The following is a 14,818-nucleotide window of genomic DNA, read 5'->3' on the forward strand; positions in this document are numbered from 1 at the left end:
TCACGCGAAATCTCTCTTTTTTTGGTTGGCAAAGAGGCAACAGGCCACGCCATGGGGCGCCACCAGCGCCCCTCCATCTCGCAGGCTGGGGAGGGCAGCCCGCGGAGCTGCGGCGGGGCCGGCCGCGGTTACAGTTTCTGACATCTGGCTGCTACTAAGCCCTGGCCTGCCGCCAGCCCAGGGCAAGCTGGGATCTGCCAGGCTCCAGGAGCAGCCCCAGGCTGGGCCGGCTCATCCAAGGTTCTGCCACCGTTGGGTTTATCCGTAAGCAGCGGGCAAGGAGAGGAGAAAGCCACCAGCCCCGCTTTGCGCGCTGCTGCCGCGTTCCGGCCTGGACACACAACACACACACACACACTTGTGCAAAGACAGTAACAGTACCTCCTTTATTAGTACAAATTCTTCTGCAGTTTTACACCTCTGAAAAGTCTTTAGCTACATCAAAACAGTTCTTCACGTTCAGAAAGAAATAGCTTATTGCGTTTTAATGGTACAAAAGAATTAATGTCAGGTACTGAAACGGCAAGTGTTTACGGATTTTTAAGGCCCCTAATGCTGCTGAGTAACACGTCTCCTCTCCCTGCAATTATTCCTTATGTGTCTATGCTATTGGTTTCCATGCTAACATCCTTCCCTTCTTCCTTGCTGTGGCTAAAGTGCTATTTTATCAATTTGTTCTTCGGCTAACTCCGTTGTTTGGCCTCTAGACCAGCTGCTAAGCCCGACCACACCACGGAGATATGAAGTCGCTCAGTGCTTCCATCCTCCCTCTAGCGAGGGAAGAAGGACCAGACACTGGCATGTGGGGGAGCAACATGAACACACCGAGGGCAGTGAAGAGGAAGTTGAGACCCAGATGGGAAGGGTGAGGAGATGCCTTTAATTTTAGGCTGAAATCCTAAGATAAAGAGAAGCTTTGCTCTTGAACAGCTCATCTTTCAGACAGTACCCCACAAACGGACAGCTCGGGGAAAAAAAGCTTGTGGAAAATGGGAGGAACTTAATGATTGCAGATTTCCTTGGGTGGCTATTTGTGGAGGGAGCCACGAATGAACTGTTTTCTTGTGGAGAAGTCCCCATAACTTTAACAAGACGGACTTCTCTCTCAAAGTGAAAGGAAGAAAGACTGTTCTAGAGGTAGTAAACTGACTGAAATTTTAGGTTTTGTCACTTTGTATTGTCAGTAGGTAAAGAAAAGCTGTAGGGGAAAGAGGAATTTTCTGAAGGTTTTCTTTTAATTCTTAGTAGTCCTTCATTTTAGTTGCTGTTAAATAAATATAATAACTATATATAAATAGGAATAAATATTTAAAAAATAATAGGATAAATAATAAATAAATAATTTCTTAATACTTAATAATTAATTTTTCTTAATAGTGTTTTCAAGTTTTGAGACTGCTTTGCCATTCCCTAATCGTATCTCAAAACAAGAAAAGGATAATTCCATTCCAGTATGTGGTATTCACATTCTCTGAACAGAGAGAGACAAAATTCTCTCTCCCAGGATTTTTCCTGAGGAAAGGAGTGAGAAAGCTCAGGGAGAGAAAACAATTCTTATCTCTACTTGCTGCTCCTGTTGTTTGGCACATGTGGAGTATGTTACGGAGATTTTTTACTGATATTTGTTAATTGGACTGTGGTGACGATCGTTTGGGCTGATTGACCAATTAAGTCAAAGCTAGGTTGTGACTGGTGAGGGTCACAGGTTTTTGTAGTGTATAGCATTAGTAATACAGTGTAGCTTAATAAAGTATTTAATTCAGCCTCCTGAAATCAGGGAGTCAGTGCACATCATTCCCACGATGGGGTTTGCCCTGCCGCGACGGCAGCGCGTTGGTGATTGGCCAACACTAATTTCAGTGCATTAACCCAGAAATCTCCAATTAGCGAACCAAAACCGCTACACAAAATTGGTGTTTCTGTCCAGTTTTAAACTAAAGCTGCCACAACAAGGAACAGTTTTCTCGTGGCTGCCTGGAAATCTGCAATCGTGGAGTGCCTCCCATCTTCCGCAGCCTTCCCTCGGCTGCGTTCACGGGCCATGTCAGCTTACTGGGGTGTTATTTTTAGGGATGAGCTATTCTAGCATAAAAACAGAAGTTCTTTTAATCCATCTCTGGGAACGGAGGGCAAGGTTTTTCACCATTATCATCTTTCTCTGTTCAAACTTCTCGTTGGATCACAGCTATCTGCTTATTTCAACACTGATGCTTCTGCTCACGGCTGTGGTTAGAATGCTACATCCTCCCATGAATTACAGGGAAAAAACAAAGTCTGATATATCAAATATATCTTCACCATAGCCTTACAAAATAATTTCAGCCCAAGACTAAGGCATCTCCGCAATCCCCTCCCAACAAGAATTTTTCCTTACTGACCTCACTGTCCATGTTGCTTTCTTTACGTGTTTTCACCCTTTCCTTTTCCTGATTTGGGAGAGAATTAGCGTTTGTAGGTTTGTTTGTTCTCAAGCTTTAGCAACAGAAAGAGCTTTTGTACAGTTGTACAGCACCAAAGGGTTGATCTCCTCCAGGCTCTCCATCAGATTCCTCGGCCTGCTTCTCTCTGTCGATCAGGCGGTCCCCAGCAGCACCGTGTGAGTCGTGCTGGCTGCCAGCACTGTCCCTGCTCCTTTTCTTCATGCAGAGCACTGCTAAAAAGAAAAAAAAACCAACCTCCTGTTGCTGTTTTTGCCGTTCTGTCTGCAGCACGCCTGCCTAAAAAGCGGGTAAGCAAAGCCCGCGGCAGGCCACGCCGATAGCGGCGGCTGCGCGGCGCTGCCCCTGCCACGCGGATTTTGGGGCCAGCTCCAGTGCTGGCCACGAGGCCGCTCCTGGTGCTTGTTGTGGCCCGTGTGGCTGCTCACTCGGGGCATTGGGACAGTCCTGGTGGCACGGCCCGGCTCTCTCCAGGGTTCCAGGGATGGTTTTCCATGCTCAATTTTGGATTTACAGTACCACATGAAGCACAACAATACAACCAAAAGAAGCAACACAACACTCCCAGCTATGATGCTGGTCTTGATCCAGCTGTTGGATTGGGTACCTGGAAAAGAAAGAAGATCCAGAGGCAGCATCCCAAAATAAACCTGGCTCTTCCTGGCGTTGGGGCAGAGGGAATTTGGCCTCAAATCCCACCCTGATCCCTCATTCCAGGAGATCTCACTCCAAGCCGGGGCAGAGGCGGCACTGGACAAGGACGAGTGCTGCGGTGTGATGTCGTGGCTTGCCTCAGTTCCCTTGGCTTCTCCCTAAAATTTCCTTCCCCAGGTCGGGTGTCAATCGCCCTTCCTTTCCCCACCCTTGACCCCTGCTGGGCACTGTCTATCAAACCAGAAATTCCAGAGGGCATCAAGTGATTGGCAGGTTCAAAGGGTGCTCTCCACCCCCTGGGGGGCCATTGGCCCACCCAGGTGTCCCCCTCACCTGAGACCCCCTCCCCCTGTACCTGGTTGGTGCTCCCTGGGTCCCCTCCCCTGCCCCCTGCCCAGGTTAAAGGGCAAGCAGACCACGAGGTCGGGGTTCTGTTGGAGAATTCTGTTGGAGAGGTCATTGGAGTTGTTGCAAGATTCAGAGGCCGTGCCACCAAATAAAAACTCTGGATTAAAAACTCTCCATCGGGACCCGCTCCTCTCTTCACCTCGCCTTAAAGGTTCCTCCAGCTCAGGAGGGCCTGAGGAGTGAACCCTCAAAGAAAGCTCCAGCTGCAAGCTCTGGAGCTCGGGGCACGCCCGGGCTCGTCCCCACGTGCTCAGCTGCAGGCACAGGCACTGAACAGCGACTCTGGGGAGAAAACACCACAGGTGCCGCTATTCGGGCAGCAGCCGAGGCCAGACAGACCCGTCAGGGCAGTCCCGTTAGATGAGAATCCCAGAATTCCCAAATTCCCCAGTTACTGGGTCAGAAAGGAACTCTGGAGATCTCCCAGTGCTGCCAGGACGGGGTCACCAGAGCAGGGGACACGGTGACACGGCCAGGTGGGTTTGGGGTGGTTCCAGAGGGGCACACTCCATGGGAAGAGGTTCTCACACGGAGGTGGAGCTTCTCGGGGTTGGGTTTGGGGCCACCACTCCTTGTCTTGTCCCTGGCACCTCTGGGAAGAGCCTGGACATTCCCAGGAAAGGGATTTTGGGAGGAGCTGGAGGGTGCTGGACGCGGGATCCCCGATCGCCCTTCCTGGCTGGGCATGGAAAAGCTGCCCTGGGCACTCGGGGACACTTGGGGACATTTGGGGACACTCAGGAGCTCGGCTGGACATGGATGGGGTGGCAGCTTACCTGGGCTGGGAGGGTGTGTGGTGTTTGCTGGCGAGGGGAGAGAACAGGGACAGGGGTTGGAGCTTCCCTCTGCATCCCAGGGAGAGCCGGACCCCGGAGAGCGAGATCAGCCCAGCCCAACCTCAACATTCCTACCACAAATCCCACCCCCAAACCCCAGCTTTTCCTGGCTCTCAGGAGAGCAGGACCAGCCCATCCCAACCTCAACATTCCCATCCCATCCCCTCATCCCAACCCCAGATGCCAACTTTTCCTGCTCTCAGGGGACCAGCCCATCCCACCTTTGCCCACCTGTCCCCGGCTCTCACCTGGGCAGAGCTCCGCGGGAGTGGTGACGGTGACATTATTGCTGCTGACGGGGTTCTGCACTCTGCATGTCAGCAGCTCCCGCTTATCTGAGAGTGATTCATTCACCACCAGCACCGGGCCCTCAGCCAGTGGCCGATCCCGCGCCCTCCAGCTGTAGGAGACGTTCCCGAGGCCGGCGCCGGGCGCGGAGCAGCGCAGGGAGAAGCTGCAGCTCCCGTCCGAGCAGTTCTGGGCCTCGCACGTCACCGTGGGCTTTGCCAGCTCCCCTGGGGGCATAGGGGTGTCACAAACCTCTCTTTTTGGGTAAAAAAACCCCCAAAACAGCACTAAAGGCACCTACCGAACACCTGGAGGGTGAAGGTGGATGTTTCATCCCCGATTTTTACAGAGTAGATCCCGGCATCCTCCATCCGCAGCTGGGAGATGCTGAGCGCGCGGCCTCCCTCGGAAACAGCAAAATGTTCTTGGAATTCTTCTTTATGAAACACAGGTTGAAAAGGATCCTTAAGTTCCACAGTCACTATGGGTTCATTCCCAAAAAACCAGACTATGGCATTTCCATCTGTGTTTCTGTCTGCGTTGAGGCTGCGGAGGGTCACGGACCCGCCCAGGAGCTGGATCACCTCTGTGGTGTCACTGGCAGGGGAGAGAAAGAGCGGAGGGAGCATGAGATGGGGCTGGGATGGAGGTGGGATGGAGGGGAGATGGAGGGATGGAGGTGGGATGGAGGGGGGATAACCGTGGGATGCAGAGATGGAAGGCAGGCTGAAGATGGGCTGGGGGTGGGATGAAGGGAGGCTGAAGATGGGATGAAAAGGGGAAATTAAGATGGGACCAAGGCGGGATCAGGGTGGGATCAGGGTGGGATCAAGGAGGGATCAAGGAGGGATCACTCAGGCCACCAGGTGGGATGAAGTTGCAGAACCCGGACACTGAAGCCCATCAGGGCTGGGGGTGTTTGAAGGCTCATGGGGGGCTCATGGAAGGGTCCCTGGGAGAAGGAAGAGCGCGAGGCCACCCCCAGGCTGAGCCAAGGATGGAAGGAGGGGAGGAGGGGGGCTGCGAAAGGGGAGAGGGGAGAAGGGAGCCAGGGGGAGAGGGGAGATGGAGAGGAAGGAGCAGAGGAATTCCCTGCCGAGGGGAGGCACTCGCCAGCGCCGCGGGATGGGAGGAAGGCGGGAAGGAGAAGGGGGGCAGGGGGGAAATGAGATGCCTGGAGAGGTGGTGAAATCAGCATCCCTGAAGGTGTTTGAGAAATGACTGGACATGGCACTTAGTTGACATGGTGGTGTCTAGTCAAAGGTTGGACTTGATTATGTCAGGATCTTTTCCAGCCTCAGTGATTCTGTGAAATGAGGAACTGTAGGTGATGGAACCTGAATTATTTGTGGTGGTTTTTCTATTTTTTCCTCCCATAAACTTACGCTAGTTTCTGATGAGAAACAGGAGGTCATCAATAGCTCTCCTGTGTACATGCTTTTAAAAATATGATGTAGGTTATGGTTACAAACTTTCTGCTTTCTCTCCACGATAGATGCATATCGTAATCCTGGCTTTTTGCAAATGTTGAAATGGATTCTGTGTGCGTGACCTTAAAGTGTCTTTGTTGCAAAGACGTAGATTTTGTTTCTGTCGCTGATTAAGCTTAGACGTAACGGTGAAATAGCTGATGCAAGTGTGCTGGTGTTAAAATGCCTGCTTGGGTGGGAAAGCAGCCCCTGCACACAGGATGAGCACAGCTGTGCACATCTGGCAGCCATCAGCGCCCGCCGTGCCAAGGCAGCGAGGGCCCAGAAACTGGAGGGGACAAGAAGGGACTGAAAGCAGGGCCAGGAAAATGCACGCTCTGCAAAGGGAACACAAGGAGGGGCCACGTAAAATAGTTCCTGGGGCGTGCGGAATAGCAATGGATATGCATAAGGGTCTATGAATATGCAACAGGCTGGTGGAATGAAAAGGTGTTTAAGGGGTGTCCCCGAAGATAACAGTGTGCTCTAGGCTGAGTGCCGTGACGACCTTTGCTCCATGCTCCTTGTCTCCTATTGTCCTTTATTAAACTTCAGTTTTCACAGCAGAGTGTTTTCGGGGACACCCGAACAAGAAACCGCAATGAAACCCGCGCCACCACCGCCAGGTGCCGGGCAGGGACGGGGGATTGCCGAGGGGCCATGGCTGTGGTTTGTGACACCTGGCTGCCCCCGAGCCCTGCCCGGGCCGGGCCGGGTCCGCCGGGTCCCGGGAGCATCCCCGGGCCGGGTCAGCCGGGTCCCGGGAGCAGCCCCGGGCCGGGTCAGTCCGACGGGCCCCGGGAGCATCCCCGGGCCGGGTCCGACGGGCCCCGGGAGCATCCCCGGGTCGGGTCCGCCGGGCCCCGGGAGCATCCCCGGGCCGGGTCCGCCGTGTCCCGGGAGCATCCCTGGGCCGGGTCCGCCGTGTCCCGGGAGCATCCCCGGGCCGGGCCGGCTCGGACAAGATTCTGCCACCGCTGGGATTCCCCCACAGCCAGCGGGCAGGGGAGAGGAGAAACCATCGGGCAGGGGCTGCAGCCAGGTGAACATCTGCCCCGCTGAGGTATCGCCTCTTTCAGTGCTCGCATCCTCCCTCGAGTGAGAGGAAAGAATAAAACGCAGGCGACGCAGAGGAGCAGCATGGGGGCTCCTTGCCCCTGTCCAGCCCTCGTTTGAGCATCCGACACCGGACACGCCGAGAGCTCCCCCCGGTTCCTCTGGGGCTGCTCAGGGATCCCCAAAGGATCCCCCGGGATCAGCGGCCATTCCAGCCGGGAGCGGATCCCGGGGAGGCTCAGGCCACGGGAAGGGTCACGCTGGCGTAAACCGTGGTGGGCTCCTGGGGGGGACAAAAATGGGGGCACAGAGGGGTCAGTGAGGTGGCCGGGCCGGGGGTGCCCCACGGGCGGGGGATGGGGACAGTCCCCCTTACCTGGGACAGCGGGGGGCGTCCCCGCGGGGTTGGGGACCCGGCCGGGGACCGGGGGGCTCCGTCGGGGGCCGGGGGTGGCCCGGTGGCCGCGGTGTAGATGGTGGTGCAGGACAGGGCGGTGGCGCTGGGGACGGTCCCTTTGGGCTTCTGAGGGAGGGGACAAAGGGTGGGCAGCGACCCGAGGGTCCCCACGGGGCCACCCTGGCCCTGCCGCCACATTTTCCCACCGGGGTTGTGCCCAGCGGGGCTCGGAAAAGGGGGAGAATCCCGGACTTTGTCCCCAAAGCCGCCGTGGGACGCTGGGGGCTCGGCAAGTTGTGTCACCCGGCTTTGTTCCCGAGATTCCCAAATTCCGGGTGAGTGGTGCAGCAGGGATGGGTGACCCCCCAAAAAAGACACCCTCCCCTTTTCCCTATGTTTCCCTTTCCCCCCTTTCTTCCCATTTTCCTCTTTTTCTCCCTTAATCCCCTTTCTGCCCTTTCTCGCCCTTTTTATCTCTTCCTCCTCTTCCTCCCCTTTTCCCCTTTTTTTTTCTGTTTTTGTTTCCCTTTTGCCCCCCACTTACTCTCCCCCTTTTTTCCCTCTTATCCCCCTTTTTCCCCCTTCCCCCCTTTTTCCCCATTTTCCCCTTTTCCCCCCTTATCCCCTTTTCCCCCATTTTCCCCCTTTTCCCCCGTTTTTCCCCATTTCCCCCCCTCACCTGCACCCGCTGCACCTGGGCGTAGATGGTGGCGCTGGCTGGGGTGACCTGGGAGGGGTCCGGGGTGACCTGGGAGGGGTCTGGGTCACCTGTGGGGTGGGGAGGGGTCGCACAATCCCGGGATCAGCCAGGTTGGAAGAGAATTCCAAGGTCTCCCAGTCCAACCGGTGTCCAGGCCCTTCTTGGTCACCCCGAGGAATCTCCAGGAATTCCTCAGACACCTCCAGGGGTGGCCACTCCAACCCTCCCTGAGCCCCTTCCAAGCCCTTTCCCTTTTCCAGGAGGAATTTCCCCAAATTTCCCACCCTGGCACAGCTCGAGGCCGTTCCCTCTGGTCCTGCCCCATTCCCTGGGATCAGATCCCAAATCCCCCCTGGCAGATCCCAGACTCCCCCTTTTCTCCAGGATCACCCCCCAGCCCCCTCAGGAATTCTCCTTTCAGGATTTTCTCTCCCAGAATTCATCCCTGGTCCCTCAGGCTGGGCTGGGGGAGGATCCCAGCGATCCCAATCCCGGTTCCTCCCCTCAGGACCCCGGTGACCGCGCGGGGACCGGCCACAGCCTGGACCCGCTGGCCTCGGAATTCCTTTCCCAACCTCCGGGATTTTGGGGATCAGCCCTCGGGGACCCCCACCCGCCCCAGGACCCCCCAAACTCACGTTTGGCCGAGCGGGTGGCCCTGGAGGTGACAATGGCCACGATGACGACGATGATGACGATGACACCGAGCACCACCAGAGGCACCAGGAGCTCTGTCCTCACCCTGGGGACACCTGGGACACGAGGGGACACACAGGGGAGGTGGCCCCGGGTCACTCAGAGCCATTTGTCACCTCTGTCACCTGATTTTGGGGCTGATTTTTGTCACCTGTCCCCTGGTTTTGGGGCTGATTTCCATCACTTTGTCCCCTGAGTTTGGGGGGGATTTTTGTCACCACTGTACCTAATTTTGGGTCTGAATTTTGTCATTTCTTCACCGGATTCAGAGGCTGAATTTGTCACCTCTGTCACCTGATTTGGGGTTGATTTGCTGCAGAACAGGAAGCAAAAGGCAGGAAATGCCCCTGAGCTCTCTTTATTTGCCTTATTTGAGCTGAAACCCCACAGGGGGCTGGATGTGGGGTTGGAAAAAAACCCAAAATCTCCCTGCTGGCTTTGAGGGGGCTTGAGGGACAGAAATATCTTGAATGTTCATGGAAATATCTCAAATATCCATAAAAATCTCTTGTCTAAAGGGGGATATCTCTAATCCATAGAAATATCTCAAATTCCCCCACCAATATCTCAAATTTCTGCCCAAATCCACCAAGTTCCCATCGCCGTGCTGACAGCACGGGGGCATCTCCAGAGCTTCCTTCCCACCCCACAACCCTGGGATTCTGAGCTTCTGGGATTCTGAGATTCCGGGGTTCCAAAATTCTGTGATTCTGGGGTTCTGGGTTCTAGGTTTCTGGGGTTCCAGGATCCGGGGGTTCTGAGATTATGGGATCACAGGATTCTGGGTTTCTGGGATCCTGTGATTCCAGGATTCTGGGATTCGAGGATTCCTGGGTTCTGGAATTCCAGGATTCTGGGGTTCTGGGATTCTGGGGTTCCAGAATTCTGGGGTTCTGGGATTCTGGGGTTCCAGAATTCTGGGGTTCCAGGGTGCTGTGGTTCCGGGATTCTGGGGTTCCAGGGTCCCTGGATTCTGGGATTCCACAGTTCTGGGGTTCCAAGATTCTGGGGTTCTGGGATCCCCAGATTCTGGGGTTCCAGGATCCCAGGATTCTGGGGTTCCAGGATTCTGGGGTTCCAGGATTCTGGGATTCTGGCATTCTGGGGTTCCGGGATTCTGGGGTTCCAGGGTTCTGGGATTCTGGGGTTCCAGGGTTCTGGGATTCTGGGGTTCCAGGATTCCGTGACTCTGGAATTCCAGGATTCCGGGACGCCAGGACCTACCCCTCTGCTCGGAGCCGCAGCGGGCCGCGTCGAAGGCGGCGCGGCGGCTGCTGACCGGGTTGCGGGCGGTGCAGACGCAGCCGAAGGCCGCGCTCCTCACGGGGAACGAGAGGCGCAGGACGCTGCCGTTCCCGGAGCAGATCCCCCCGGTGCCGTTGTCCCGGCTGTCCCAGCTGTAGGAAACATTGTCCCCCCTCTCCGAGGAGCAGTTCAGCGCCAGCGAGCAGCTCCCGTTGGAGGATTCCCGATGGAGGATCCGGATGCTGAGGTTGGCCACCGGCTCTGGGGAGAGACGGGAATTCCGGGATTTGGAATGGAGGCCGGTGTTTTCCACCTGCCACATCCCAGACCTGCTCCCAAAAGGCTGAGAACGCCCAGAAAAAAAGTCCAGGAAACACCCAGGAAAACAGCAGGAAATTCCAGGAAAAGGCTGAGAATATCCAACAAAAAGCTGGGGAGTTCCAGCAAAAGCTGGGATTGGCCTCCAGCTCTGGAAAAAAGGAGAAATGGAAATTCCAGGATTTTTTGGACATCAGAGTGGGCATTTCCCACCCCCTTGACCACCATACACCTCCCAGACCTGCTCCCAAAATGCCAGAATCACGCAGGAAAAGGCCTGGAACATCCAGGAAGAAGCCGGGATCACCATCCCGGCAATTCCCAGAGGATTTTTTTACCAAACACTTCCAGCTGGATCTGCCAGACTTCCTCCTCCGACCCCTTGTTGACGCTGTACTCGTAGAGCCGCTGGTCATCCCGGCTGGTGTTGAGGATTTCCAAGGAAAAGTTCTGCTCGCGGAAGCGCATCCGCTCTGGCTGGAACTCCGAGTGATTCCTGCCGGAAATCTTCACCAGGAATTTCTTCGTCAGGGGCTCCTTTATGATTTTTTTCCAGGAGGCTTCCCCGAATTGCTCGGTGCGTTCCTGCAGCTCGCGGGGGATCCGCAGGAGCGTCGCCTCTCCCAAAATTCCCAGCACAGTTTCCTTGGCTCCGATCCCTGGGAAGAGGGGAGGGAGAAGGGTTGAAGCTCATGGGATTGTCCTCATCCCAATCCTGGAGGAATCCTCAGGGATCAGGTCAGGCATGGCGCTGGATCCAGCCTGGTGAGCCACAGGATCCCAAATCCATGGGAGAAACCTCCAGGCCCAAGGGAGAGGCCCCAAATCCAAAGGGAAGACCCCAAATCCAAAGGAGAGATCTCAAATCCAAGACAGAAACCCCCAGATCCAAAGGAGAAACCCCAAATCCAAAGGAGTCTCTTTCCCAAATTCAAACATCCCAGAATTTTGGGAATTGCAGGCACCTGGGAGCAGGCTCAGGAACAAATCCCACATTTTCCTTCTGGCTGAGGTGGTCCCAGGTTGGTTTTTTTGGAAAAAAACCTGAGGGGTGTCATCTCCCACACCCCAGGGTTCCCGTGGGAGGATTTTTCCCCCCAAACCCTCTTTGTTGTTTTTTATTCCAAGCCAATGATTCAGAATTTCCTCGATTTGGATTTTTCTCGACTCACATTTTCCCTCATTTCTGGGCAAACAAATTTTGATTTTGTACAAAATTGTGGGAGGAGGAGGAGGAGGAGCCAAATCTGGAGCTGCCAAAAGCAGAGAGGGGTCCCCATTGTGCCACCCCCACTTTTCCCAAAGTCTTTTTTCCATGGGTTTTGGCCCATGAAGGAAAGGGAAAAGCAAAGGAAGAAAACGAAGAAAAAGGAAGAAAAAGGGAAAACGGAAAAGTGAAATGGCCTCCTACTGGTGGAACCTGGAATTTTGGCTGGAAGCCTGGAGGGAATTTGGCTCTGCAGACCCCCCCAAAACCAAGGATTGGCCCCATTTTCATGGAAGTTGTCCCATGCCAAAGGGTTTGAAGCCAACAATCCTCAAGGTCCTTCCAGCACAAACCATTCCATGATTTTATTCCTTGGGAATCTCCCAGCCCAGAGATCTGAGCCAATCCTCCGGGAATCTTCCTCTGGAACATCCCAACTCCCTCTGGCACTGAATCAATCCCTCAGGGCTCTCACAACCCCGCTGAAATTCGCCCAAATCCTTCACTTTTCCAGCTGAATTTTTTCCATCATGTTTTAATCCCCTACTCCCTCTGGGAGAGTTTTAGGGACACTCCTCACATCCCACCTGGAGCACCTCCACCCCAAAGCCCTAAACCCCTTCAGATCCACCAAAAAAAACCCCCAAAATCCAGGAAAAACCACCCAAACCCCCCCGAAATTGGGGGAGGAAACCCTACGTACCCCAAAGAGCTCCGAGGGTGAGGAGCAGCTGGAGCCAAGCCCCGGAGCCCATCCCGGGATCACGGAGCCTCCGCGGCTCCGGGGTTCAGAGCAGGTGCTGACAGGAAGATCTTCACCCCCGGCCTTCTCATTTCCTGTTTTTTGGGGGCTGAATGAGTCGAACTTTTGCCTTTTATCTCCTTCGGTCGGAAATTATTCAAAGCGCAGGGTTGTGCTCCGTGCCCCAAAAACGCTGCGGAGAAGAGCAGAAAATGGGTTTGGTTTTTCTGCCAGAATTCCCTCATCCCGCTGAGGGTCCTCAAACTGCTCTGAAAAAAGAGGAAAAATCCAGTTTTGAAGGAATTTCATGGATTTTTCCAGCTCTGGAGAGGTGGAAGCTTCGGAGCCATCCCGCTAAGGGACGTGGGCATGTCCTCGGAGCATCCCAAAATTTGTTTCATCCCCCAGGGCTGGGACCACCCAGAAAGGTGAGAAAACCCCAAATTTCCCGGGAAGATCCCAGCTTGGAGCTCCATGGGATCCACAGAGAGGAGGAGAAGGACGGGAGGTCACCAAAAACTCACCTGGGAGAAGCCAAATCCTCGTTCTGGGTGGATTTGGGTGGATTTGGGATCAGCTGGGGATGGAGATGGTCCTTCCTGGTGGAATGGATGGGAAAGGCCAGAAAAATCCAGTCATGGATGTGCTGCTGGAAAATCTTGACTGGTTTTGGTGGAGGATCTTTGAAATCTGAGAGTTTTTGCCTTTTTCTCCAAATTTTGCTGGTTTTCCCAGTTTTCAGGGTGTGGATGGAGCAGGAATTCCAGGATCCCTGAGGTTGGAGAAGAGCTCCAGGATCCAACAATCCAAGATGTCACCGACTCCCACCTTGTTGTTCCTTGGACACCTCCAGGGATGAAAATTCCAGGATTTTAACCCAAATCCAATCCTGGGATTGGATCAAATCCCTCTGCTTTCCAGGGAAGACCGGCTCAGAGTTTTCCACGAGGTTTTGCTGCCGGGCAATGATTATTGAATGACAAAAAAACCCGAAACCACCCAAAAAACCCCACCCGGAACATCCTGTAAGGCTCCTCCTTCCTTGCTCAGAAAGCACCTGATAGGTAAAAACCCAAAACCATCATTTCCCAAAAATCAGGCTTTTACAGAAAAAATACACATGGGGAAGCGCAGGATGAATAAATTCAGGAAAAACAGCGGTGGTTCCTCCTGGAAACTTCTGGAATGGTAGCTTGGAAGGATTTTGGGGTGGCAAAGTCGTTGGTTTTGGGGTGTTTGGGGGGATTTTGGGGGGCATTTTGTCTTTTTTGGGGTGTTTTTAGAGGCACAAATCCCACCTGGAATTCCCATGGCCAGGCTGGATTTCTCCATGGATTTCTCCACCAGTTCAACCCCCAGGTCCCAAAAGGAAAATTTTCAACCTGGAAATGCTCCAGAAAAGCCAAAAAATCCCCCCAAAAAAGTAATTTTCCCCACCTGGGCTTGGCTGGCATCGAGCAGGAAAAATTAATGAAGTGAAATCATCCAGAGTAAAACTCCTGTTGGGAAGCACTTTTGGGAACAAGGAACATAAAATGGCTGGAAAAACCTCTTTTAAGTGGAAATAATGATCCTAAATTTGTTCTTTTCCCCATCAATTCATCCTGGAATTTTCTGTCTGGAAGCTCCCCCGAGATTAATTAATTATTATTATTATTAATTAATTATTAATTATTAATTTACAGAGTTTGTTTTTTTTTTTTTTTTAATATCCTGGATTTTATAAGTGGAATAAAAGCTCAAAATCTCCACATGGGAATGGATCAAGACCCCAAAAAATGATTTCCAAGGGGGGAAAATCACTGGAAAAATCAACTTTGGTGTTAAAATCATCATCCAAGAATCAGGAATTATCCCGAGACACTCCTCAGATGGGGCTGGAATTATTTGGAATTTTCCAAGGAGGTGTCTGTTGACCCTTGGATGATTCCAAGGAATCTTTGGGAATCTTTGCTTAAAGTGGAATTTTTTGGGATTTATGGAGGTGAAATCCCCTATATTTCTTCTTTTTTGGGCTGTGTTGGTGGGGCTGGGAGCATCCCAAACTTTTCCAGGTTTTTCTTAGAGGCTGAGGGATCATCTCCATCATTCCCGAGATTTCTTCCCACCCCTCCGGATCCGTGTCCCACCCTCCAGAGCCAGATCCTCCTCTGGGGGACAAAGGGAGGGATTTTGTCCCCAAAAACGGAGCTGGGGGGAAACATCTCCGAGCTTCTTCCATCATCCCCCGATCCCTGAGCTGTGGGATGTCCCAGCCCATGGAAAAAATCCAGAAAATCCTAAAAATGTGGTGTTCAGGGTGGAATTTAATGTGCAAAGCAACATTTGGGAAATCCAAAACCGACCCCAAACCCAGGGAGCACC

At 53.6% G+C, this 14,818-nt stretch overlaps 1 protein-coding gene across 1 annotated transcript; it reads right to left on the reverse strand.

The window, feature by feature from the left end:
- Positions 1-7,387: 7,387 nt before the first annotated feature.
- SLAMF1 (signaling lymphocytic activation molecule family member 1) lies at positions 7,388-12,490 on the reverse strand. Its single transcript, XM_041411154.1, has 7 exons — positions 12,416-12,490; positions 10,844-11,164; positions 10,167-10,448; positions 8,885-8,998; positions 8,226-8,314; positions 7,526-7,672; positions 7,388-7,432 (listed from the first exon to the last, which is right to left on the reverse strand). The coding sequence occupies exons 1-7, from the start codon at positions 12,465-12,467 to the stop codon at positions 7,388-7,390; spliced, it is 1,050 nt and encodes a 349-aa protein (XP_041267088.1). The 5' UTR covers positions 12,468-12,490.
- Positions 12,491-14,818: the final 2,328 nt, after the last annotated feature.

Source organism: Onychostruthus taczanowskii, unplaced genomic scaffold (assembly GCF_017590055.1).
Source record: "Onychostruthus taczanowskii isolate IOZ18803 unplaced genomic scaffold, ASM1759005v1 scaffold346, whole genome shotgun sequence".
Classification (NCBI taxonomy): Eukaryota; Metazoa; Chordata; class Aves; order Passeriformes; family Passeridae; genus Onychostruthus; species Onychostruthus taczanowskii.

Coding starts and splice junctions, on each gene's coding strand:
- SLAMF1 (XM_041411154.1), bottom strand. CDS start 12,467: ATGGGCTCCGGGGCTTGGCTCCAGCTGCTCCTCACCCTCGGAGCTCTT. Junction 10,449..10,843: donor GATCCAGCTGGAAGTGTTTG/GTAAAAAAATCC, acceptor GTCTCTCCCCAG/AGCCGGTGGCCAACCTCAGC. Junction 7,433..7,525: donor GACGCCCCCCGCTGTCCCAG/GTAAGGGGGACT, acceptor TGTCCCCCCCAG/GAGCCCACCACGGTTTACGC.